The 27,999-nt window shown below is 39.3% G+C and overlaps 2 protein-coding genes across 7 annotated transcripts in view; one reads left to right on the forward strand and one right to left on the reverse strand.

The window, feature by feature from the left end:
* Positions 1-48: 48 nt before the first annotated feature.
* Positions 49-25,772, forward strand: TPD52L1 (TPD52 like 1). 3 transcript variants are annotated; one of them, XM_083606206.1, is made up of 8 exons: positions 59-239; positions 12,036-12,151; positions 14,411-14,559; positions 17,116-17,217; positions 21,028-21,042; positions 22,201-22,239; positions 23,227-23,287; positions 24,956-25,772. In XM_083606206.1, exons 1-8 carry the CDS (start codon positions 218-220, stop codon positions 25,085-25,087), a joined length of 636 nt encoding a protein of 211 aa, XP_083462332.1. In that variant the 5' UTR covers positions 59-217; the 3' UTR covers positions 25,088-25,772. The 3 variants fall into 3 exon arrangements, with proteins under 3 accessions (XP_083462333.1, XP_083462332.1, XP_083462334.1); XM_083606208.1 differs by lacking the exon at positions 59-239 and adding an exon at positions 321-343; XM_083606207.1 differs by lacking the exon at positions 21,028-21,042 and having other exon boundaries at positions 49-239.
* HDDC2 (HD domain containing 2) overlaps positions 2,220-27,999 on the reverse strand; it is a 33,793-nt gene continuing 8,013 nt past the window's right edge. The window contains exon 6 of one of the 4 annotated variants that reach the window (XM_083606214.1): positions 2,220-2,239. In XM_083606214.1, the coding sequence (XP_083462340.1) occupies positions 2,235-2,239 (5 nt within the window). In that variant the 3' untranslated portion in view covers positions 2,220-2,234. The other 3 variants (XM_083606210.1, XM_083606209.1, XM_083606213.1) reach the window with 3 other exon arrangements.

Below are 27,999 nucleotides of genomic sequence, written 5' to 3' on the forward strand. Positions count from 1 at the left end.
TGCTGGGCGGGAAGCGGGCCTGCAGGTGGCGCTGTATCGAAGCGCCTCCCCGCGCGCGAGCGAGAGGGAAGGGAGCCGAGCGAGCGCGAGCCGGTAGCGGCTGGCGATTAGCTGGAGCAACAGTCGCGAAGCGCGGGAAGCGGCGCAGCGCTCGAGGGGCCGCAGCGAGTCTCTCCCCAGCCGAAGCAGCGGATCCCAGAGGGCCCTGAAGGGGGAAATGGAAGCGCAGGCGGAGGAAGGTCAGTTCCTTCGGCGGCCAAGCGGTTCGGAAAGGCGCGCACGCCGGTTCCTTTCTGGAAGGGGTATCTCTCCGCTCTCCTTTCCCCTCTCAGCTTCGCGCTCGGTGATGTATCTATGCTGTATATCTATATATTGGAGTGTGGGGGTATGTTTTGGTATCCACACCCCACCCTCATTCTGCATGATGGGAGGTAGAAAAAGTTTTGAAGAGACCCGCATGGCAAAATTTGATGAATTTTCTATGGAAAGTGTGAGGTCCACTGTTATTTCTTTCCTGTGGATCGGTAGAGTTATGGATGCTATATATATATATTCTCAAGGTACATTTCTGAGTGCTTCGAGCAAAGGTATCTTGCTCTGCTGTGATTCGCTGAAGTCGGAGCTGTTATCTGAGAATCAAAACACAGCTGACCACCTTGAATGGCCGGTTCTCTTCTTGTCCCTTAACAAACTGCCACTTTTGAACCTTAAGAGAAACCAGGAAAATCGCCCGCCCCCCTCCACTCCACTTATTTCTCATAAAGTGCAATCTGATAAGCCAAATAACTGGACTGTTTTAGTGTGTGACATGCTTGCATGTTGTGTGCTGTGGAGCACAATCCTGAAGTTGAGTCCCATTGTGTTCAGTAGAATACATTCCCATGTAAGCATGCATTGTTTAAGCTGCCATCCCAGTTACTTTCCAAGCAAGATCCATTCACCACCACCCTGAGCCAGTAATAATTCTATTGTCATTCTTTATCCTCCTCCTTGCACTTAGTGTATAATGTTTCAGTAATGTGTTTTTAAAACGCACCCTTTTTGTACACTAAAACAGCAACAACAGCAACAACTCCACACTTGCATTTTCCACTAACATTTTTTGTCCTCTTCCTGGGATAGGAGTGCTGGTTACCTGTCGCTCACAGAACGAAAGTTTCTTTGTTGACTCCGAATGTAGTGAAAGCAATAAATATTTAGTTTAATTAAAGGCTCTCATGGGCTTTGAGGATGAAACAGCTTTCACAATACCTTCTGAAGTTTTATTTTGCTAATGATCATCTGGTTGATATATAAACCATCTTTCCACGAGGGTTATTGCAGTATTATCTCCCTAGGGCTTTGCTTGGATTGCAGCATAACAAGCTTGGCAATTCAAAGCAAATATACTGTTGTAATACTGCCTAAAAATCTACTGCTCCATAAACCTTATTCCTAACCAATAGTTTTCTCTGTTTGCTGTGTCTATGTACACATCAGATTTATGGCAGATTTCATGCATTTCAGCTCGATATGGGTAGCATTAAAATGTTTGCTATTAAAGGAATATCTAGTAAAATTAGAGCTTTTCCATGCAGCATTTGCTTCTTAATGACCTCTGTCCTCACAGTGGAAAGTATAATCCTCTTCTTATGACTCGGTCAGTCGCATGCACACTGCTGAGTTGTTTCTAGGCCTAGTAATCACAGCGGAATGTTCTCTACCTTGTATTTTTAAGTGAAAAGAAGCACTCTTCCATCTCATTAACTTATCTGAAAATGTTTGATTTCATTTTCTTGAGGGAGAAATGTGCATAAACCTCTTCCAACTGCCTTATCACAGGAATAAAATTTTAGATCCTCCTTGTTGATTAAATATATATGCTAGTAATTTGTCTCAAGAACAATGCAAGCGGTGTTCTTTAAAATTCACCATTACTTGTCTTTGTTAATCATCTGAATCAGTGTTAGAAACTGAGCTATGAAAGCTAGGAGCTAAATGGCACCTTAAGCCATTTATGGGCGCATAATAACCCATTTAAGATTATGGGCGCAACAACGGAATGTCTAGGTGCACATTTTTATAAAAAGAGTACAAAGCTGGAAATGAATGAACTGCAGCTAAAATATTATGTTTATTTTTCACATGGTCTAGTCCTTCCCCTAATATTCTTAAGAAGGTCTCTTCTCCAATCTTCAGAGTAGCTGGAATTGGGGTGGCAGAAAAAGGTCCTACTTTCCTTCCATTCTGCAGTTTTAATCTGAAATTAAAGTACAGTGGTACTTCGGGTTACAGACGCTTCAGGTTACAGACTCTGCTAACCCAGAAATAGTACCTCGGGTTAAGAACTTTGCTTCAGGATGAGAACAGAAATCGCGCAGTGGCGGCAGGAGGCCCCATTAGCTAAAGTGGTACCTCAGGTTAAGAACAGTTTCAGGTTAAGAACAGACCTCCAGAATGAATTAAGTTCTTAACCCGAGGTACCACTGTACTGCTCCCAGAATTCAGAAACTGCCCGCACTAATGACATTCCCTGTCACAAAATGCGCCTAGAACAATGGGAGTTTCAAACACTGATCTGAATGTAATTGGGCTCTGTTCCACACCTCAATTCTATGTTTATTTTTCTAGGAGTATTGATGGAATCTTAACTCCCAGATAGGCCAGTTGGGATAGGTTAGGTCAGGATGTGACAAATCCCCACCGCCCCACAGCTCAGCTGGCCTGAACCCAGTATAAATGACTTTAAAACAGTGTGGAGGTGGGGCTGCCTTGGCATCTCTCGCCCTGTGCTCACAGCAGCCTAGGCAGAAGGGGAGGGACAGACAGATGGTTGCACTAGCTTGCAGCTGGTTCAGCCAACAGGCCTGGCTCAGATACCAAGCTAGCTTAGTCCTGTCCCTTCACTGCCCCCCCACTTTTGGGCTCTGCTTGTGGACAGAAGGGTAAGGATGTGTGCCAGCAGGGTGATGCTTGCATCATTCTGTAGGCAGTAGGAGGCCAGCAGGGCTGGGCATCAGTACAGCTTTGGCCATTCTAACACACACCCCTGCCAGCTCAGGTCAATGAGGTCTGATTTGCCTTGCCACCCTGGCATATCTGTTCCTGCTGGCTAGGGGGCAACTCTCCAGTGCAAGTTATGCTGGTATAGAGGGCAAACTGTATCCTAACTCATTTGTGAGTTTCATCCACAGATCTTGGTGTAATGCCTAAGGAAGACCTTTTTTATTTCAGCAGGCATTTTATGGTTTTTGTTTTTAACTGATTTTTGTTGTTGTCATTTCAATGTTACTGTGCACCACTTAGAGAGTAAGGTGTTAAGTAATACATCAACAAATACATAAAATAAACTTACAATATCAAAAATGCAGGAGTAACGAAATTCATCTCATAAGACAGGCAGCAAATGAATTATATTGTCACTCCCCCACCCCCACTAGATGCAGTTAGGTTGCAACTTGTCTTACACAGGAGAGTTGTCCCTTCATATCTTCACTGGTTAGGATTGCTGTCTAAGCTCCATTGCACTCAGCTGAGTACAATGAATTGAGCAATAATCTGTACATGGTGTATAGATGTATGTATAGTTGAAGAAATGGTCAGCACGTAGAGCCACTGTCAATTGTAAATCCCAGTTACGTGCATCTACACAAGCACAATGTTGCCCCAGCACCTTCCTGTGTGTAGTGAGTTTTATGTACATATGATTGTAGCCTAAGCACACACACTTTCATACCATAAGATGGAATTCAAACGTAAGAAGAGTGGCAGATGGGCAGCAACCTATGGATGATCGCTGCAAAACCGTAACTGCGTGCACCAGTTCAAACCCTTTAGCCCCTAGCCCCAAGAGCCATTTTCTACATTCCTGCCCTGTGATAGCTTCATGCACAGCCTTCCCTCAAATATTGTCAGATTAGTGTATAAATGCTCTGCTATAACTTGCTTTCCTATTTAACAGATGTGAGCCTGGGAGAAGCTTTTGACTGACCGCACAGCACACTCTTATCTGCAGTTTTACTCCGTGTGTGGCATTTAATTATTAATTGTAGATCTAAATGGGCATCAAAGGCCAGAGCACTCTCTGTTCACCTCCCTTATAGTGTTGGCAAAAGGACTTAGCAGTTAAACCTTATTTTGAGGGATTACCCAGAATACATGTAGTGCCTGTGCTGCTTACATGCTTTCTACATATTATTATTTATTCTGTGGGGCCTGTAAAGGGGTATTTGATTTTTTGTTGTTGTGAAAAGGTTATGAGGGGAAGAAAAGGCTGGTGTATTGTTTGGTACCCACACAGGGAACAAGCATTTTCAAATAACAGGCATGCTCCTTGAACCCTTTGTTTAGTGGTTTAAAGAAGCTGATTAAACAAAATGAAAGGGTTTGAACTGCAGTTCTTGGCTTGTCTAATAATTCTAGCTTGGATTGCAGCATAATGCGTTTCCCCCCATTTTTGGCTTGCTTCCCATTTTGTAAATGGAATTCATCAATAATATTCTGAAGAATTAAATTCTTCACCACAAAAGACAACTGGGAATATATTAAGAGCTGATGAGCTGCAGCATGTAATTTGAATTCGTTCATATCTCAATCTCACAAATATCCTAGTTATCGCCATGTCAGATTTGATAGGCCTGTTGTACTTGGAGCCAAACTAGACCAATCTGCATCTGTGGCCATACTGTCTAGCTCTAGAGTCTGAGGGAGGCTCCCTCCATTGACTTGGCTGGACTAACTGTCATTTGGCTCCCTGCCCCCCCCCAAAAAATACTATATCCCCTGATGATTATTTTTAACATAACCATTTATGTAACTTTGGGAAGAACCGGTGCTCAATTTGTAAGCTTATATATTTTTACAGTGCCGAGAATGCTTCTGTTGGTTATTACTATACAGTGGTACCTTGGGTTACAGAAGCTTCAGGTTACATGTTTTCGGGTTGTGCACCGCGCTAAACCCGGAAGTACCAGAACAGGTTACTTCCGGGTTTTGGCACTTGTGCATGCGCAGAAGCGCCAAATCGTGACCCGCGTGTGCGCATACGAGGCGCTGTGGGTTGCGAACATGCCTCCCACACGGATCATGTTCACAAGCCGAGGTTCCACTGTATAATATTGTTGCCTCAGATGCTAGTCCTACTCAGAGTAGACTCACTGAAATGAATTAAAAATCCAAACATTAATTTCAAAGGGTCTGCCCTAAGTAGGTTTTAGCTGGATGTAGCCTGTTATTATGACCGAAGTATCTTACCCAAAAAGATCTGCACAAACCAGTTTATCTGAGTGCATTATTTTCAGGGTTGGGGGACACATTTATTTTTAATTGCTTAATCATATGGGACTAAATGCATTATATTGTAAGGACCTTTTATTAAATCTTAGAATTGTAAAGTTGGAAGGGACCCAAGGGTCATCTAGTCCAGCCCACTGCAATGATCAAAAAGTCAACAACTCTGGGGAACCTTCCCTAAAAAAGGTCAGTAACTTTGGGGTTCTACCCCTAAAAAAAGGTTGACAACTGCTGGAAACGGGAGGGGGGCCGCCGGAGGGATCTTTGCATCACGGTGCTGGATATGCTTAAGATGGCCCTGCCAGGAATCCTGATTAATTGCATCCAAACAAGCTAAAATCAGAAGCCAACTTTAAGGCTTGTTTGGAAGCTGTTAATTGTAGTTCACAGTTTGGACATGAACAGGAAGCTCTGTTTAATTGGTACTTGCAAGTTTATTTTGTCACTTGCATGAAAAAAGAAGTGAAGGATAAAGGAGCATGCAGAGTGAAGTGGTGCGGGTGCATGCGGCTTGGGCACTTCCTAGTTTATTCAGCCAAAATTTGATTGTCCCAAATCAAGCAGTCATTTTGGGGAAGAAATGTTGAACCACTTTGTGCATTATTAATTATGTCAGCATATACTTTACTTAAAAATCAGTTTGAACCAAGAGTTTTGTTCTTTGTTCCACATTTTCTATAACAGAGAGAATAGAAATATTTCCCAGGCATTCTGATATGCCAGCAAATATAGGACAAAACTTAGGGTTTAGATATTTGCTTTCTTGTATTTGTTGTTATGCAGCTTATATTTAAAGCACTTTGGGAGTCTCATTTATCAAGTAGTAAGGTTTTAGCTGGAGCTTTCCCTCTATCTCCATTCCTTTTCTCAACTTGGAGAGTTTACTTTTCCCTTGGTTGACAGGGTAGTCTATGACTAGCTGCTCTTTTTTAATTTTTAGAGTAGAGTTAATTGTAATGGTTGTTAATATTTGTATGCTACTTTTCCAACGGCCAAGTTCAGCTCAAAGTGGCTCAACAATAAGTATTAACAAATACAAACAGCACTTCCTAATACAAAATAATTATATAAAAAGGTATAATAAAACACAATTACTCAACCAAAACAATATAGAATAGCAAAACCACAAAATACGAATCAAGCACACTGGATAAGTATTAGGAATGCCAGTTAACCCTACAACCAAAAAGGAAAAGGACCAGAATTGAACAAGTGTTTTGACAAATCCAAAAGGAGAAGATTGTTTTACTTTATTGAGAATCATAAAGATTGTCATTCTCTGCCATCAGCCTTTCTTTCCTCTTTTTATAGAGTTGATGTGAAGATTCCAGTATCTGTGTTTTATGAATAACTTTCTTGTTTCCTCTTATCTGTGGGTTTGGGTAAGAGTTCTTCCACTGTCAGGGAGATTGTCACATTTGCTAACATTTTATTGGCCCTATCCTAGAACTGAGAGCAGAAGCAGCCTAATGCAAAGTATCCTCAATCTCTGAAAAAGTGTGAATTATGACAATAGTCCAGTATTCCTTTCTAAGTTCATCTGTTCCGCTTAACATCTGTTAACTACGGTACAGTTAACATCTCTAGGCCTAATGGAACCATTGTTCAGACTAGAACCTCTGTATCACTCAGGGCCCTGGATTAATGGCGTTGTCCTGAAATAGAATATTTTCAGTAGCATTACTTCCCCCAATTTGCGCAACACCACTCTACCAGTTAATCAACAAAGCAATGGCAATTTGCTTTTAAAGAACTATTGACTTCAAATATTAGTTTAAGCAGCGGGAAAGAAGTATAATAAGTCTATGCACTGCCTGTAAAGAAATGATATTGTTCAGTTGGCTTGAGTACATATTGCTGAAGGGTGGCATTTTAACTAAAATAATTAAGCAAATGTGAGAGCATTTGGCAACTACCCATAATCAAGCAGCTGTTTGGGAGGAAACAGAGAACTCCTGTAATTTCCAAAGTTTCTTTCTGTGTTGTTTCTTTTGAATGCACTTGATGTGCCATTTAAGTTGTCATAAGGTCTGAATTAATTAGGTGCACAAGCTGATGATAAAGAAGGTTGTACATGTGATGGAGAGAAATAGAAATGTAGATCAGGCATCAACAGAGAAACATATGTTAGCTGGGTCAGCATGTGCTGTACTTCATGGATAATTTGAACCTGACATTTTACAGTATGTCTCTAATTGAACTACCCCATGCACCCTAGAACTTCTCACTGTATTTTCTAAAATATATACAACATGTCTATTAAAATCCTTTAGGTTTGTGACATAGTTAGGCAATGCCTGTAAGCACGAGTTAAGATCATTGGAGCAATTGCTGTTTTTTATGACTACATTCAAGAGGAGGAAATTTCTACCGTAACTAATTAATTGTGCAAATATCTTTCCATAGTTTCATCAATCTAAAGTAATATGAGTTAATGTGAATTGAAAGTCAGTGTGGTGCTTAGCTGTAGAAATCCTACGGCTAAATATGCACTCAGCCACACCTGTCTCACAGGGTTGGTGTGAAGATAAAAATTAGATCTATGCAACCTTTAACTCTTTGGAGAAGGACAGAATACAAATGTCATGGTAAAAGGCTAGATGGCAGTCCTTTTCCCCTCAGTTACAACTAAATAGGAGAGCAAGAAATAAGTTCAAAGATAAAGGATTTCCTAGCAAACAGTTTCTTTTCTGTAATCAGGAGGGTCACAATCCATAAATCACTGATTCCACACATGTGCAATTTCTTTTCCTGGGAGGTGGGCTTGCATTCTTGATGGTGCTTCCAAGGCTGATGCACTGAAATTTATTTTCTAGTTTAGCTTATCACATCTTCCAGTTATGATGGTGGTTAGCGAAAAGGCATACCAAAGAAGGAATCTATTCCACTTGCTTATTTTCCAATATATGTGATTAAGGGGGGATAGGAGGATCTTTTTTACATCTCTACACTCTCCAAAAGTTAGCTTGCTGCTGAGAAAGGAAGAGCCTGCCTGCTTCGTTGCTTCGTTTACCTTCCCAAATAGTCCAGATAAAAAGACTGGCATGTGGTGGTATGAATTGAGTTTCTTTAGATTGGGATCAAGTATGAGGTCTTGCAAGTTGTGGCTGGTGCAGGCATGATTATTGGGAGGCACAGAATTATTTATGGGCTTGAAAATACTGGATAATGAAAAGTGGCAGCACAGTACTTGTGCTTGACATATTGTTTCAAACCTAGACAGGTTTTCCTGCTGGCATTTTTGGAGCTCTGGAGAGATTCCCCCCCCCCCCCATCACATTGTCACAGTGATGGGTAAACTCTATTGTCCTACTCCAAGGTATTTAAAAGGATTGAAGTCTTGTGCCATTTAGAATATGGTCATCTGTTAGGGGGAATATTAGCAGCATCACTGAAACAATGCTGTAACTATACTGATACCCTCTTAGAAGGATTGGGCCACTCAGAGATCCATTCCACCTGATGGGAGCCATGTTGGCTTTAGAAGTACTGTGGCACTGTCTGCTGTGATCAGCAAGGGTATTGATTCTATTTTGCCCCTCACAGTGTTGTCGGCTTTAGAGGGAGTTTTGTTCTCATCATAGGGATGATGATGATGTTGATGATGATCTGTTATACTCAGTCCAGGCATCTCCTTTCCTTCTGTGGCATGTATGTTCTTTAGAATCAACACTGCAGCAGATCTAGAGGGTCTAGGTTATCCATATGTCATCATTGTATTAAAATACATTAATGAAGCAATATCATAACAGTAGAACTTGAAAAATCTTGAGCCCTCAATTGATCAGGTGCATAAATATCTGGGCCTAGCATCTAGGCTTTGAAACATGTTGCCAGTCCTAGATCCTAGAAATACTGTATTTACTTGAGTCTAATGCGCCATCAAATCTAACGCACACCTCAGTTTTCAGAACCTTGAAACCAAAAAATGTATTTGCTGGCGAATGTAAATTTGCCATTGAATATAATGTGCACCTTAATTTTCGCAACATAATTTGGCCAAAAAATGTGAGCATTAGATTCCAGTAAATGCCATATGTCTTAGTAAGTGTGAAATGAATGTAGTGTTTTGTACTAAGTGCTTCCTGTTTGCCATCCATTTACATATTGTACTTCCTACTGGAATCTAATTATTATGAAATAAATAGCTGCATAAAAAGCTATTTAGGCATAATGTCATGCATTTCAAAGAAATGCATCTGATCTGTTGCTTGCAAGAGGAAGGTTAGAAAGGTTTGCACTGTGACATATGGATGCCTTTTATTAAGTTTTCTGAAACTGAGCAACAGAAGAGCTGCCTTGGTATAAAGCTGCAGAGAAGCATATTTATGTTATACTGAAGACAATTCTGGGGATTTGGGGGACAAAAGACGACTTCATAAAAGAAGACTTTTCAAATTTGGGGAATACTGTATTATGGCTCATTTGATTTCTGGGAGCTATCAAGGGTATATCCAGAGTGTTGCTCTTGATGGGACAGCTCCCTCTGAAGAAGCCAGTACATAGCTTGGGAGTACTTCTGAATCCTTTGTTGTCACTTGAGGCTCCATGGCCTTCCATCAGCTGTGCTCATATCTGGACAGGGACAGCATAACTTCTGTCATCTAGGCTCTGGTAACCTCTAGGTTAGATTGCTGTAATGCACTGTGCTTGGGGCTCCCTTTGAAGCCAGTTCGGAAACTTCAGCTGGTGCAGAATTTGGTGGCCAGGTTGCTCATCGGGGCAAGACGGTTTCACCGATCCTGACCCGACTGCACTGGCTGCCAATTAGTTTCTTGGCCCAGTTCAAAGTGCTGGTTTTGACCTATAAAGCCCTAAATGACTCAGGGCCACAATACTTCAAGGACTGTCTTTCATCATATGAATTGATTTGGACCCTGTGATCATCATCTGATGCCCTTCCTCGTGTGCCTCTCCTACGAGAGATCCGGGGGTGGCAACATGAGAATGAGTGTTTTCCACAGTAGCTCCCCATTTGTGAAATGCCCCCAAGGAGGCTTATCTGGTGTCTTCATTGCATATATTTTGGTGCCAGGCAAAAATGTTTCTCTATAACCAGGCCTTTGACTAATTTGCATTCTGTGGCCTTTTAAATGTATTTGTGGGAAGGCGATAATTGGTTTTTTGTTTTTATTATGTATTCCGTATGTTTTATCTTGCATTTTTATGTTGTGAACTGCCCTAAGATCTATGGATGAAGGGCAGTACACAAATAATAATAATAATACACCTTCATTGGGTTTGAACAAATGTCATCTGCAGTTTTCGAGGGTTTATATAGGAATGTCTAGAGATTATTTATTTGTAGGGGTGGATCAGTTGGGGACGCGCCTCATCTGTCTTATTGGTTCATTTTTACAAGGAACAAATAACTAAAAATATTTAGCTCAGTTTCCAGCTGGACATGATCATTGGTCCATTTGACAGAAAATGGATTTCAGCTTGCTGGTACTGATAGAATAACAACAGGGAAAAGTGGCTGTATTTACTTTCAAGGTGGTGAAATTACAGAAATCTTAAATGGAAACGGAAGGTATAGATTGCTACAAGGATAAAAAGAATCATATTTTGTGTGTTAGGACTGCATTTTATGGATATTAGGAATACCAATACATCTAAATTGGTGCTATGGTGTCCTTATGACATTCTTATTTCTGTTAGGTCAAGACAATAAATATACACGCAGATGGCAACATTTGGGAACTGGGCTGCTTGTTGCTTAGCAGCATATTTTGAAGGGGGAGTAAGAATATGAGTATAGAACAAATTCTATGTTCAGTTTACACAGGTCTGTTTAAAGAGAATATTCCTTCTTATGACAAGTTGTAAATGGAAACGCCATGTGAAGCTAAGAGGCTAGGTACATCATTCAAGTATATTTTATGTACAAAAGAAAATAGATTGCAGCTTTTAGGTCTTGTCCATGGAGCGTAGAGGACAGGGTGCAAATGGATTGTGCTGTGACTTGAAATGGCCTTTCTGGAAACAAAAGACTGGTGTGCACATGCCGTGAGCTATGTGTGATAATCCACTTGGATCAAAAGAAGAGCCCATCTAGTCCAGCATTCTGTTCTTACAGTGCCCAAACAGATGCCTAGCAGAAGCCTGCAAGTGGGACAGGAGGGCAATTGCACTCTCATATTCTGCAAGTTAGGATTTGGCATTCATATGTCATCTGATGTACATAACTGTTTTCCCTTGTACATATTCTAAAGTGGGAATAAAGAGTCATTGTGGATCAAATAAAGAAGTCCCCAAAAATATTTTGATAATCAGACCTAATTTTACATCTTTTCAGTACAATTGACATAAACTGATGTTTTTGTTGCTGTTTGAGTGTGTGTGTGTATCTCATATACATTATTTCAGGTTGCTAAATATTTAGACGTTGGCTGCTCTGGGTTTTTTGTTTGTTTTGCTTCTGTTCTTTTGCTTTGTTTTATGATTTGGTGCTGAGTCGCTTGCTGAAAATGGCAGTAGCAGTGCTGAAGCTAGCAATGGATTTCCAAATTGTCAAGGAGAGGTCTTTTCCACCTCTGGAACCTAATCACCTGTTAATTAGCTATCAAATCTGACTCATTCTGCACACAAAGCATTTGCTATTCTTCTACATGATGGTCCCTCCTTGTTAAGATCCTTACTAATTCAGAAAAAAGATTTAAAGGAGATTTGAACAAGCATAAGGCATTTTGTTTTGTTTTAACAAGTTTGCATTTCCTATCTAGGAAAAAAAATCCCTGAAACTTGTCATCTTACTTTCAAAGGTCTGTTGGAAAGGCAAGTATTACATGAAGTAGATGAAGACATGGTCACTGATGTTGATTTTACCAACATGATTTCTGAAGAAGAGCAAGAAGAATTAAAAGCTGAACTTGTCAAGGTAACATTCTTTGTCTCCTGAATCTGTCATCTTAAACCAAGGGCTGGTTTTGGAAATCACAGCTGATGCCAATCTTTTCCCATGCAATTCTCCTTGGGCACATTGCTATAAAAGCAATTGCATGAATTTCTTACCAATACCATGACTGTATGCCTTACCACCATATGTGTGAAGTGGTTCCTGCATGGATTGAGCAGAGTTCAAACTTTTTCTAATAAAATGTAATTGGAGGCAGGGCAATAACTAGCCAGGTAGTTCTTTACCTTAAACAGGAGCATTCTTGCATATGGATTCATTGAGAACATAACCAATGCAATAGAATGGATAGTGTGCCAAAATTTGGGGTGCCCCGTCCAGCCATGAAGTGCTTTGGGCAACTTTCATGTATCAGTTTTTTCTGTCATACAGTTTGTTTAATAGAATAAAATGGAGTGTTTCCGTGTTTCCACGTATGTCACTCGAGTTATTTGAAGAAAGAGGTTGGATATAAATGTGATCAATAAAATAACATTAAACTCATCAGTTCAAAATATACAAATGAGGTTTCTTTGATTAATATACAGTAATACTTTGAAAATAATGTATTTGTTCTTTCATTTTTATGTCTCCACACCCCTTTTGGAGTCATAAAAGCAGGCATAAATTATTTTGTGTTTCACTTTTGTAAGTCTTTGTCCCCCAGTCTTTCCCTTTCAGTGATGTGAGCAGAGGTTAAGGCCTTCATCCTCCAGGCACATCCCACAATACGTATTGTTTGTAGTCACAGCAGTTAATGGAATCTAGGTCAGCTCAGATCACAAGACTGTCCTAAATTGTTCACAGCATTCAAATGGTATATAATTACATTGTTCAAAGGAAATGCATTGGGGATTTGCATTTTGAAATGCTTCGAATTTTTCAGAATTTACTAAGTTTCTGGAGCTCTAATGAAATCATTCTATTTGTAGTGGCTGCTGTTCTTCCAATGGGAGTAGTTTGCCTACTGGTTTTCAGTGCCTTTGAAAATATTTCCCTGTATCATTGCCTTAAAAGCCTTAGAACTGTCACATTCCCATCTTAAGATTTTCCCCAAAGCCATGATTCCCCACTTCCCAATTGTATTGCAGTTCCCAACTGCATTTTCCCAATTGTATTGTTTCTTGAATAATCCAAAAGTGTACAGTGAATGTTAAGTGTTCATGTATGTTAAGGAACATATAATTCAACATATAATTCATATAATTCAAAATGTAGTAGCTTCTGAGGGGAGATAATTTATAACTTATTGCTGTGTATATAGCTGATACCTTCTGTGCAGTTAGTTCTCCATGAAAACGTAGGTTCTGCAACTTAATATTCATATGTATAAATTGCACTTAATACCCAAATGACAGCAAAGTTGCTCATCCAAATTCTGTTAAAAATAGCCCAGTCCAGAAAGGCCTATCTGTGTATGGAATTAATATTTTTCACATCATAAGATAAATATGTCTCTGAAGACACTACCTTGGAGAATTACAATTTGAAAATGAAACTAAACGTTGTATAATCCACCGCAATGTTTCATTTAATGAGACATTTGCAATAATAGAAAAGTAGCTGAAGATGTTTATTTCTTTAAACTGGGACTAATCAGTTTTTCCAAGTCCAGTAAAAACAACGTGAAGTGACTGTTGTACCCACCCAAGCCCTTCCAATTTACAACCTGACTATTCTGCTTTACATAATCAGATGAAATGTAAGGCTATATTTAACTTAATTGGTTTTATTATAATGACACAAAGAAAATAGCTTTCTCTTTGCCAGCATGTTTTTTAACTAGGCTGCTTTTTCTGTCTCTTCTGGGTTATACTGATGGGAGCCATTTTTATTTTACATACACTGCCTCTCCTTAAAGGCACAAATTACTTCCTAACCATCTGTTCAGTACATATGTACATACAGATCCTTGTCCATGGCATTGTGCAGCTCATTGCCTGACAAACTTTCAGTTTGAGCCATTATGGCTAATAAATCCAGAAATGAGCAGGCAAACACATTGCTCCTAACTTGTTTTCTGGCCTGGCCATTTCTGTCTTTTATTTGTAGATTTTGGTAGTCCATAGGTCAATGAGAAAAGCAATGAAATACATGTGAGATTATTTTGACGCCACTTTATTAGGTCTAAAGATTCAAATACCATGGCATTTTTGTACTTGAAGAAGTTGTTTCACCTAAAACCATTTTACGTTTATCATGAAGAGGAATAATGCAGACTTTTCGTCTGTTAATTCTATTAAGCTTGAAGATGAAATTGCAACTTTGCGACAAGTGTTGGCAGCAAAAGAGAAGCATCTTGTGGAAATAAAACAAAAGCTTGGCATCAACCTGATGAATGAACTGAAACAGAACTTCAGCAAGGGCTGGCATGATGTGCAAACTACAACTGCGTAAGTAAAAACCTTCTGCACACCCTTTTCCTTTGTACTTCTCTCATTATGAAAGCAGCATGGTGCAATGGTTAATGTATTGGACTTTGTTTAAAGTGACCTATGTTCCAACTCCCATTGGGCTTTGAAGCTCACTGCATTGCCTTTGTCCCCATCCTTGCTGAAGATAAAACTGAAAGCCAGTTAATGTGCCACCCTGAACTCTTTGGAGATGATATGGAATACACACGTGGCAAATAATTCAGTACATTTAGTCAAAAACCATTTTGTTATTGCCATTGCTGTCTCCAGTAATTTGAACTCTATTTAAATGCACCTTCAAGGGGTCACTTTGCATGCTTTATTCTACAGGTAGCATACATGATTTTTATTTTCTTGCCACCTGACTTCCTTTGCTTTTTTATGAATGGTTCAGATGCCTTTTTTTTTTTTTTGCAGTCAACACAGAGAAGTGGGCTGTGTGAAGGTATCCTGATGTGCAATGGACTCTGCAGCCACCATGCTTTGTATGCTTACGACAAGCGGAAGTGGCTCTTTTCTAAAATAACTGCACTAGCAGCATGTAAACAGTAGGACACCACCATGTTAACATGGTGGCCATTGTTGTTGAACTACTTTGTGTGGATGATGGCAGGGGCAGACTTTGCTAATATGGCACCCTGAGTGAGGACAAAATTTGGTGTGCACACACACACACACACCACAGAAATGACGTTGTTGTTGTTACTATAACAATTAGTGTCTCCTCAGTTGGGTGCTCTGTGCAGAGGAACTGCCCATGCTACCATAAATCCAGCGTTCATGATGGTCACTGCTGACATGATGGAGCTGGCATTCTTTCTATTCACAACAGACATAAAGATATATTGGTCACAGCACACTGGAGCCCTTCCAAGGATGGAAACTATGCATGGTACAGCATTCAACTAAGTTTTATGCAGTGTGGACCCACTGGAATTAAAGAACACAATTATGTCCACTGATTTCATTGCATCTAACCTGAATAAAATTCAGCTGACTATTTTGCACAAGGAAAAGAACTCAACAGAGAGAGAACTTTAGTTGCAGTCGTCTTCATTCTAATAATAGAAAAAATTCCTGAACTGGCTTAAAGAAAATAAGCAGTAACATTTGTTCATTGGTTTCTACTGTGATGGTTGTACCAGCTGCATGTGCAAATCTGAATAGTTATTTTTTGAATGCCATTCTGTTTATTTATTATTTCACAGTAGTAATGAAAATATGAACAATATATTATTAATGGCATTTTTTAAAGACTAGTACCTTAGATATATATCTCCAGGCAGAAGAGAAAGTGAACTGTGAAAATGCACACTCAGCAAATAGATTAGTAGCTGAATAGGTAGCCTCTGAATTTTAAAAAGCTTAGCAACCCTGATGAAGAATGCAGGCATAGCAAGTCAAAGCATGTTGCATAAATCAGCCATGTGCATATTTAAGAGGATTGTGGCCAAAGCATTCTTTGCATTATCTGACTGTTAGAAACAGCAAAACCATTTTGGATAAGCACCTGTGGTCTAGATACTATCAAGGAACCCTAGAATAATAATTGCAGTGTTGCAAAATTACTGAAATGGCTTATCATTATTTGCCTACATATTACAGTTGTGTCCCCACCTTCCTCCGCGGAGCTCTGGTACATTTTGTCCCTGCAACTCTGAAGTAGGTAAGGCTGTGAGATAGCAGTTTACCAGTGACCGACCATTGAGTGTAATGGCTTTGTGAGGATTTGAACCGGGTTTCCTTGATCAAAATTCCAACACTCTGCACAACTTGTGATCCATCACTTCTGTGAACAGCAAGGTGCACAACTGGGACAGAGTCCTTGGTCACCAAATTTCATGTTTTTTCTTCCTGCTTAGAACTGCAAAGCACACCAGCACAGGCATTGGTAAGCCAATGGCAGACTACCAGTGCTGGCTGGTGGGAGGCATTGAACATTCTGTGTATCTTGGAGCCATCCTAAATATTACGCAAAATGCAGTAGTAGAATTTTTCTCAACATTCTCACTCATCAGACTGTAGAAGGGTAAAAATATTTTGAATGCTTCTTCACAGGTTTAATAGTAGTAGTAGTAGCGATTATGATTATTATTTATTGCCTGCCCTTTACCATAAGGTCCCAGGGTGGCTTACAGTATAAAAATGTATTAACTAACTATAATAGGAACAAACTTTAGAGAGAAATATGCAGCAAAGTACTTTTAATGTTGGAGACTTGTCTTTTCCTGTTGTATATTCCCTGGCAATTCTGGGTACATCCTGACATTATTATTATTTTATTTCTACCAATTTCTCTGCTATGGCTAAAGTAGTTTGTGTTTGGGCCATATAAAATACAGTTAACTCCCATATATGAATATTAGCATTTGGTAAGCTATTTTAAAACCACCGCCTTCTCTTGTGCTGTTCCTGCAGATGATTTCAATGTACAGCAGTCACAGTTCTGATGGATTTCTGATTTGAACAGTATGAGAAGCAAATGCCTGAACTTAAAGGGTACTTGCTTACACTGTAATAATTGTTAATTCTTAGATACAAGAAGACACAAGAGACTCTGAGTCAAGCAGGTCAAAAGGCAACAGCAGCTTTCAGCAATGTCGGAACAGTCATCAGCAAGAAGTTTGGGGATATGAGGTACAGACGTTTTGATTTAATTTCTGGGAGAAAATTAAATCCCACCCTCCCACAGTTCTTTAATTCCCAGCATTGCAAGATTTACATTGAATCCTGGCTAAGGCGACTTTTTCCTCTTTATCACAAAGGAACTAAATGATAGCTTATTAAGCTGTATTCCTGATTTAAATCCTGGCACATTACCAGAGAAACCAGGGAGATTACACGTTGGAATTCCATCTTCTAAATAATGCCATAAAATACATCAGCAGGGATACAACAATTGCATCCCCCTAATTCTTTTCATGAACGGGGATCTTGGAGAGAGAAATGTTTTGAAGAGTGAAGCGTGCCTCAAAGCTATTCTTGAAACACAAATAAAGCAACTTTACTGTTCTATCAATTTCCCAAGGAACGTTAATAAAGATTTTTGTCAAACCATCCGTATCTCCCTTCATTGACTCTACACAAGGAAAGGTAGATTAGTTCAGAGATTCAAAGTATTCATTCCCAAAATGTAATCTTCTGGAGGAAGAAGCAATTGCTGATTATTCCCTTTGTAGGGTAGCAAGGATCTCCCTGCTTTCAAGGGAGCAAGGCAACTGTGTCTGCTTCCTCACTTGCTGGAACTAACAGCAAATTTGTGGTATAGAGGGATTTACATTGGGAAAGAGGGTAGGAGGGTACAGGATAAAAGCTTAAACACATTCTTCCACAGAACCACCAATCTTCTGAATGCCTTGGGGTCATTAGCTAAGAAAAGAAAAAATAGCAAATTCTAATCCTGATTTACCGTAAGTTACACCTAGTTTGGCCTCTTTTCACTGACTTCATTGGAAAGCCTCGTTATGACTTTAAAGGAATTGGGAGAGAATTCCTAGGGTTTCTGTAATTACAGGTGCAAGTGACTCAGTGTTCTATTTAATTGAATAGTGTGTTGCCATTTCTAACACCTTCATCCTCAACTGAAGGAAAACCAGTTATGAACTACATTTGCTTGTGTTGTCCCTTGCTGACCTTGTCCTAGCCTTGTCCCCTCTTTTCCTCCTTTCTCTTCTGACTGCTTGCTCTTTGGGGTGTAGATAATTTATCTGTGTATACTCTTCTTCGACATAGGGTCCCTAGATGTTATTGGACTTACTCCCATCATCCCCAATAGACCAGCTTAGCCCGTGGTCGGAGATGATGGGAGTTGTAGTCCAAACTCATTTGAGGACCCAAGGTTGAAGAATACTGCTGTAATGCATAATAATGTGTACTGATGGTGCCATATAAATAATGAGTGAATAAGATGCTGAGGTGCTGTTTGTACACAGTGTGTACATTGACGAATTACCCTTTGCTTCCATGTCATTTTAAGTTTTACTTTGGTTAGCACAAATCTTTGGTACTTGGTAGGTACTACAGAGAATCTTTTTGTCTATTCAATACCACCACAAACACACACCCATGCACATAAGCAAAAAACCCAGGAATGTGACGTTAGGATATTTATTTTTCCCTATAGACTAAAAGCTAGAGTGTAACATTTTTTTATGAATCATTTTTCTCTTGTACGAATAGTTTAAAATGCTTATTTCATGTTTGAATACCCCTTGCAGTAATAAAATAGGAAGAAATTGCAAACAGGGCTAGATCAGAAATGTTGTATTGTCTAAGCGTACTGCATTAATAAGTTGCTTGATCACTGAAGAGCTTCTTGACAATAACAGTTACTGATTTAGGCATAACACTTGCTTTTTAAAGGGGATTATTTTCTGTTTCCTGTAAGGGAAATGTCCACAGTAGTTTGGAAGGCATTTGTGTGCCAGCCTCATTCTGCAGGAAAGCTGGAGGGCTGATTGCAGCTTGGTTATCAGCCTGGGAATTAAAAGATAAATTCAGGGCAGAAGCTATTTCTTATTATGTTGAATTGATTAGTGTTTCTTAACTTTCTTAACTTCGTTAAGTGTTTAGATGCTGTGGTCCTACAGAGCAATGCTTTGTCTTTAAGTTTGAGCTGTGCCACATGTACAAACATTGAGATAATTGCTCACTAATATTTGAAGTAAAAAAAGGTGCTAAATACTATCTATAGTACTTAAAATGTAGAAGCAAACAATTGCTTAATATTCTGTAGTGCAGTGCTCTGCATGTTAACTCAGTTCAGTGGGGCTTACTGCCAAACAAATGTGCACAGAATTGCAGTTATGTGTATGTGAATTATACAGGGTGTACATTTTATTTAATGCCAAGCCCTCAGGCTGGGGTCTTCATCCATTGGAGCATCTTGTTATAAAACCTGATGAAGAGTGCTAATCAGGCCTGGGACATGGCAACTCATGTACTCAGGAAGTACATACATTATTAAAACCAAAACAGCCGCCTTCTCTTCGCAATAATCCGTATCTAGAATTTTATAAAATCGGTATCTGGAATAGCATATACAACTATGAGTGCTAGATGCGGAGCTCCAGCACTGGGAATTACACAGTCCCTCTTTGCATGTGTAGTTCCCACTACAGCTGAAAAATGGGAGTGCAGAATTCATTGGGTGGTTATAGTTTATATTTTACTATGCCCCTGATGTGTGGTAGAATTCTAATCCCTAGACAGGTTAATGAAGACCAACCAGTTTTATGCTCGCCATGGTACGCTGCCACTTGCCAAATGTCACCTGTACCTTCCATGTCTCTCTGTTTCATTACAGTACTGAATAAAGGTATCAAGAGAACAGCTCTATAATGTTGTATGTCTAGAAAAGGAATATGCTTTTTAGTAACATATAAAAAATCAACAGTAAAAGTGGAAGACAATTTACAAGATTTGATGGCACGATATTTACGTAGCAACCAAGTTCAGGACTTGACTGAGCTTGCATCATCAGAGAATTCAGTTGATCTAATTTAAATTAGCAAGGTTTTTTGCCTTTTGGGTTGTTTCTCCAGTTAGCACATTCAGTTGTATTACATTATCCAGGCTTGTGGTCCACCAGGGGCTGCTACTGAACTTCCGTTCATTAAAATGGAGTTTGCTTGAGATTCTCGTACCTTAATTGGAGGATTTTATTGAAAATTCATAAAAAAATATTTACCAAAAAAAGAGATTCTCTTATCTGTTTCACAGCAGCAGTACTTGATCAATTGCTCTTCATACAATAAACAATTCCCAGTGTTTCTAACTGACCCTTGTGTTTAATTTTGCTCTGTAATACGATTTTATCAGCTGCAAGTAACTGGTCCCACTACCATTAAGTTGCATCTGTTCCAATTGATTTGATAGAGCTGAAACGCAGAAGTCCAGGGACTGTAATTATTTGAAGCTTCTACTCCCTCTTCCCACTTGCATTTTTTATTTTAAAAGAAATGATCATTATTTGGCCTTCTGACCACTCTTCTTTTGGTATTAATTTAGTTTTAATGGATAATACATAGATGTTCTATCCCGTTCTCTTAAGGCAGTCGTGAGTCAGGGCTACTCATGTTATGTTGTTCTGTCTGAATGCCATTGTGCCTGAAACGAATGCTTCAGTAACAAACACAGATTGCTTAGAATCTCATGCTTAATTGACACAGCTCTTTGGTGGGCTAGTTTTCAAACTGGATTATGTGCTTATCTTCAAACCAATTTGAAATTGCAGCTGGTTACTTGTTGTGGAAGCAAGCTCAACATTTACAAACTTCACAGGTTTCCAAAGAGAGCATGAACAGTTAGCAACTTAGCTAAATTTAAACATTTAAAATGTGCTTGATGTTGAGTGTTCCATGTTCAGGATTTTGGGGGTGGGGGTGAGATCTGTAATTATACCAGTGCTTAACTCTTCTTAATTTTTTCCTTATGCTGCTGTTCCAGGTCACATTCACTTGGGTAAGATAAATGCATGTTGCTGCTGCATTTGGCATAGTCTGTTTTATGGAAAAGGACACAGCATGATTTCCTCCATTTGTGGTCCAAGATTAGAAACTTGAATTATTTCAACCGGGACATCTTGATTTTATAGTTTAATTAGGCAGTGAAGAAATTGCTGAAGACCCTGAAGAAAACCTTGGATAGAATTCAGAATGTTGTTAATGCACTCCTGATTAGATTAAACCAAATTTCCCATAATGGAGGCTTTCAAAATGCATTTCTACCAAACAACAATCCTCCCTTCACCACTCAAGATTGAAACATAAGGACTAAACATTCAGTAAAATTGTTTTTTGATTGTTTCTCCAAGAGTGGGCATTATCGTAGAACAATAATTAATTTAATGAATTGTTTGAATCCCAAAGTTTGATCTGTGAACCGCCCTAAGACCCCTGGCTATAGGGCAGTATATAAATTCAATAAATAATAATATCCACAATCTTTATTATTTATCCTATGGAAGATTCTTGTGCCTACACATCAACCCATTGCCATCGCCTTTCCCAGTGCACTGTGATTAAATCTGGAAATCTTCAATTGCATTGCATCCAAACTGGAACAAGCCAAGATTTTTAAAACAACTTCAAAATGTGGTTGAAGATTCTAGTTTGTTCCAAACAAAATAGGAAACTATGATTAATTGAAGACTTCCAGGTTTAATCACTGGGAAGTACAAGTTCCACAATAAATATTGATCTGCAAGTACCCACTCTCTTCCACTACTGGAAATACTGCCGTCTGTGCCCTCCCTTCTCACCCACCCACACTCTTGCATTCTCAGTTTGTTGACTGGTGATGTCCAGACATCTCATGTTAGGAACAGTCCATTAGGTGAGTAGGTAAAATGGCTACTCAAGTTATAGCCATCAGATGGAAACATTTTTCAGTTGCAACTGTGCCACCCATGTACAAAGCAGGCTGATTGTTTGAGTCTTGATTCAGGCTTTTTAACAGATGCACATCTTAATTTAGCAAGTTTCAGGATTGCTTTTTTCCAGGACGTAAGAGTGCCAGAAATTCTTACTTAAAAACTAAATTAGCCAGCAATTGTGATTTTATTTGTATTTGTCATATTATAAAGTTTTGTTTTCTCTCTTCCATGTTTTTCAATTACAGCTACTCTATTCGCCATTCCATAAGTATGCCTGCTATGAGGTAAAAGTTCCACATCACCTTCTTATCCTGACCTTTGAATGTGTGTTTTCAGGCTTCACACTATTACTGTGACAGTAATTTGTTTTTAGTACTGAATTTTAAATTGTCATAACCCTTTGGGATCTGCCTTCTAGTTCAAGTGTTCTTCATACAGAAAGTAGGAAATTCAAATGCGGCACCATTGACCATTCTCTGTTGTTCACGTGTGAGTAGTCAGATTCCCAATCCACATTCTCATAGATTTCACTGAAATATATTTCCAAATAAGCTTTGCCACTGTTTTCATTTGTGAGTTGCCCCAGCTGGCAGACAGTTATGGCTATGAGCCACTTTGCTTGGATGGTAGGAAATGGAGGGTCAGGTCTACCTTCTCCTTCCTAACCAGAGTCCTTTCTCCTTGGCTGGGAGGCAAGTTGGAGTAATTGTTGTGCTCCCTAGAAAGCCCTGTCACAGAAAGGACGTTGTAGCTTATCAGAAAGGTAAACAGGTGTCACGTTAGTTAATGTGAAGTAATATGAAGGGCATATGATCCATTCCCACATGTCTGTAGTTTTAAAAAAACACCTCCTTAGTTAGGGCCAAATGTCACATGGCCTTGTATGGTGGCTGTTTAAGGCCTCCCATGCTGGCTGTTTTTTAACCAGATTAAGACCATGGGTTGCTTTAACCCTTTTCCCCAAGGTATCCTAATCAGGATCAAGCCTTCTTGTGCCTGATTTCCATTGGATCATAGCATGACCTAAGACTTGAAGCTTAAACTGTGATCCCAATATGGCTCGGGTATCCACACACTGGCTATTCATTAAACACACACATGACCAAATAATGTTGCAGCTGGTTTGACCCTTAGCTTGGTGGTAATTAGAAGCCAGAGATGGCATCACAAGCCATTGTTATCAGAACCCAATCCTGCAAACATCCAGAAGCATTTAAGGACATGAACAAGCGTAAGACTATCATGTTATTCTTTGTTATACCTTATTCTAGGAATTCTCCTACATTCAAATCCTTTGAAGAAAAGGTTGAGACCACTGTCACAAGCCTTAAGGTATGGATTAGAATCGAGGGAAGGGTTTTGACCAGACTAGCTAATTTTTGTGGTGTGTCACTGAAAATAACTGAAGCCAGAGTAGTCCAAACCTTATCCTAAAATGAACCCTTGATTGTTCCTACACTTCCAGGGAATTTTCTGCGCATATTTGTACATCATCAGTGCAGCAGAAACCAGTGTTCCCTTTAAGCTGTGTGTACCTAAGAAATAACTTCCTATTCTTTGTTGCATCATGAGCTTTAAGATCAGTAGAGCAGCTTCATGATTGTACCACGGCAACATGGTACAAAAACCTATCATTGGTAGCTGTGTCACATTGTGAAGCCGCCTTCTCCTGAAGGGTGAAGCCAAAACTCATTCCAGAAGCACTAAGACTTTCCTGTTTGGGCTCATGTTTATCAGTCAAGGCTAAGGAGGCATAGATTAATCTAATTTCTATGAGTATAGATACTTGGGCCTCCCACACTTCTCAAAATATTTTGTTCACATATAATATGAGCATTGGCTTGGTAGTGCATGTTTGTTCTTTGTCAGTTGTGATTATTTATCTGTAAAAAGATGTAAAACCATCTGTAAAAAGATGTAAAACCAAACAATGATAAGACCACCAAGGAAGATGAAGGAATTTCCACAGCTGCTGCCATTTGCTAATAACCCACCTTTTATGCTTACTGAAAATAAAGATTCTACTCAGGAAATATTTTTCCTAATTGAAAAGATTATTTTAAACAAAATAACTTTTAAAAATTAAGCAGGCTTATAAAAGATACTGGCCTGAGTTGAGAAGTTAAGCATATTTAAGAGTAAGTAAATGTCTGTGATCATGAAATGTCGTCTGGGAGATAGGGGGACAAGATTAAATCTGATTAAATGTGACAAATATGGTGCAGATACAGCCTAAGAGAATAAAAAAAATATTGCCAGCTTGGTCACCGCTAGCACTTGTGCCAAAGGCAAGATGGACTGCACTAAGTTCATGCTCTGAAATCCCCTTGCTTTTTCAATACAACTTGTCAAGCTGTCAAGAGTTCATCCAGCCTTTATCAGAATCAAATACTTAAATAGTGCAAAGCTCCACAGCGTCATATACCAACTTTTATTTTATCTGAGCACCTAACCAACTAGCTTTGCTGTCTTCTCCCATGTTACTGATAACCAGCTGAATTCCAAGCTGGCATGGCATTTAGTTTACTCATAAACTGAGCGATTTCCCGCATGTAAAGAACAATATAGATTTATTATGGTTTGAGTCAAATTACACAGAACAGAATGTATATTTGGAAGTTAACCTTGGGCAAATTGCTGCTGTTTCATATTCAACATTTCATTTTAAGCTTGCCTCTTACCTTTTTTGTGGAAGTCAGTACATATCAATACATTATTCTCAATCTGGCACTGACTTCTAGCATCTAGTACAAAGGGAACCATTTTAAACATTCATTACCACCCTTGCCTTTAGTTAACGCTATAGTTATAATCTGCTACCTTGAGAGCTGAGGAAACAAAAGACAACATGGAATTAACATTCTTCGCAACTGAGGTTACAGAGCCCCTTGAGTTATAATAGTCCTAAGCGTTTATTTGGCTTGAGAATGAAAAAGAAAATTGAGGCAAATTGTTTAGCAGAATGTTAGTTACTGACTGCCCTTGCTCATTCCCTTTCAGACAAAAGTTGGAGGTGTGAGCCATACCGGAGGAAGTTTTGAGGAGGTTCTCAATTCTGCTGCCCATGCCAGTGCTCAGAGTTCCGCTGTGAGCACTCGACTCCCAGAAACAGAAGAGGAGCTTCAATGCTAGACTGAAGGGATGCTAATCATTCTCTCCATCCCATGTCTCGGGTCCAATTCACACATGAAGCCCTGTTTATTTTTGCTTCAGGATTGAGTATGACTGTATGCTGAAACGTTAGTGTAAAGCGGGCAGTACCCAGAGTGAACCACAGTGATTCTTGTGATAAGCCAGAAATGATCGCTATCTGTTGCCATATACTATCCAGTTAACTCTTTAAGTATTTCTTTATGTGGTCACTTGCCTACATACATGATTGCATGGAAAAAAAATAAGCGAGTCCTATTCTGGGGGAACAAGCTTGGAGTCTTAACTTCATAAATGCTTTTACACATCCAGCTTCTATAAGAAAGTTCGTCACTTTTGAAAATGGCTTCTACCAATGTTGTACTCTTAGAGATTTGTCCATATGTGTATATATGTTATATACTGATTTTTTGAACATTCTGTTCAAATAATATATTGCTTAAATACTCTTCAAATCTTATGGTTTCTCTTCCTTCTCCTACCTGCTTCTGTCTTCGGCTAGCTTTATTTTAAAGGTCAGCTATTTCATGAGACATGCCATTTTGTCCTGAGGCACCAGCCTACCCACCCACCACTGTTCCACAGAGACTGTTCTTCCCTTTTTATCTGTTTTCACTGCCACAGCAAAAGTACTTATGTTTCTAATAAATGGTTTGCTTTTCCTCTAGTTAAGGAGTCTGTAAACTTGATTTTTCAGCATCAAAAAGCATATACAGGTGTGAAAGAATTGGAGGATTTATATATTAAGCAGCTCTTAGCTACTGTCTACAAAAAGTACAATGACACTTTTTGCTGACTTCCACAATAACAGGACAGCTGCATCCTTGAGGACTCTGTATGTGGGGAAAAACAGTGGCTGTGAGTGGAATGCCATTCACAGGATACCACTCTTGGAGGAACAGATGAAGAGGCAAAAATTACCCTTTTCCTGCTCTTTTAGGGGATTGGGAGACTTTCTGGAGCAGAGTGGGAGGTGGTGCTGGAAATCTCCCCACTACTTGGTGCAGGAAACCTTGCATGCACCTCAGGCCCGTGCACAAACAAGAGCCTAAGAGGAAAAAGTAAGCTAAATCAACCGGTTTCTTTGAACTACAGCATAAGTTAACTTTGTTCTTGACTTTCAAATTTTTGACAACTTTCAAATTTTACCCTAATTCTAGAATATCATGTAAGCTATATATTCTTCAAACTGCCACAATAGCTAAGCCTCTAGTATTATTTAAATTTGTATACCACCCTTCATCCAAAGATCTCAGGGCAGTTCGCAGCATAGTGAAAGGTAATGCTTAAACCAAATTCAGTGATTTCTGGTCTGAACTCTTGGGTCTTTTACTGGCTTTCACACCCATGAACTGGACATTGGGGGAGGGGACGTCTAGTATTGGTTTGCCTCATTTACTAAAACCTCCTCCTTTTATTCTAGATTTGCTGTGTTTGATTCAATGGAGGGTGGACATTGCTGTAGGCTTTTTTTATTTGTACATGTTTCAATAAAGTAGACCCCATGAACAGCTACATCAAATCTTGATATTTTGGGTTTTCATGTCCAAGCTTGCTTGACTTTTTAGGAGGTGCAGTGAATATCTAGCAAGGCAGCACTGTCTTCTCACAAGGAGCTCTCTTTTAGCATGTACACTGAGCCTATCTCAGAAGCAACCATAGAAACCTTTTTGTATCCAATTTACACATATGAATATATAAAAAAATAAACAATTGTCTAGTAGCACATTAGAGACCAACTAAGTTTGCGTCTTCTTCAGATATGCACACTTCTTCAGATATGCACACGAAACAAACTTAGTGCTACTAGACAATTAAAAAAAATAATTTTTTTTATATATTTCTACTGTGTCAGACCAACACGGCTACTTAAATGAATTTACACGTTACTGAACAGTGTAAAGGGCCCAGCTGACTCCTATAAAACTACCATCGACATCATATAGCCCTACTTTTTATTATTTTTCTATAATGTATTTAGTAAACGAATAGTATTCCAGTGGTAGTATACTGCAAAACCAAACACGCAGTAGAGATTTTAAAATAATTTATTATAGATACAGCTGAAAACATTTGAAAGGTGACTCAAGATGGACGATCTTTGTTTGCTGCATCTATTTTTGTATTTCTTTCTGTATTTATGGAAGACACAAGCTGGACTATTTCAGGGTGACTAAATTTTCCTGTAGATCAAGAGATCACCGTTAACATGTTTTCTCATTCTGCTATGTACCAAGAATATAGCAGTGAGATAAAAGCACCTTCCTCAACAAGAAATGCTTGTTCTTGTTATGTTGGATAGCCTCTCATGTTTTCTACTGAGCTGCTCTTACCCTGTTATAGTTTTAGGAAGGGACATTTCAAAGTAAGGAAAATTCCTGATGCTCATGCCCTGTGATTTCCTTAATCCTTGAAGCATCAGGGCATCAACAGGTGGCAGCATGAAGCAGCAGTGTGTGACATTCTTCCTGCCTTTCAAAGCAGGATTTGGGGACCATCAATGGTTCAGGAAACTTGGGGGGTGTCATGTGAAAGTGTTAGGTAGGCTGAGCATTACCAAAAACCTACAAGAGAATCAAAAGCAATTAGTGATTCTAATGTGGACCTGCACTCCAAGTGAGAAGGGGCAAGCTCACTATCTAAATGGACTCACCCCAAGTTTCATTCTATATCAATTTCTATCTAATCTGCTTTTTGATGGAGGACTTCCCCAGGAGTCATAACTGGGAGGAAATAATGGAACTAGGAAATGGGTCAGATGCTCAAATTATTCCTGCCTCTCCTGTAACACAAGTCTCGAAGCAGCTCAAATAAAACAATGGAATGCATCCAACTGCCATCATAGAAGTGGCACCTGCCAGTTCCCTGTGTGAGAGCGTCCATCACAAGGAGGA

Source organism: Podarcis filfolensis (assembly GCF_964270895.1).
Source record: "Podarcis filfolensis genome assembly, chromosome: 3".
Lineage (NCBI taxonomy): Eukaryota > Metazoa > Chordata > Lepidosauria > Squamata > Lacertidae > Podarcis > Podarcis filfolensis.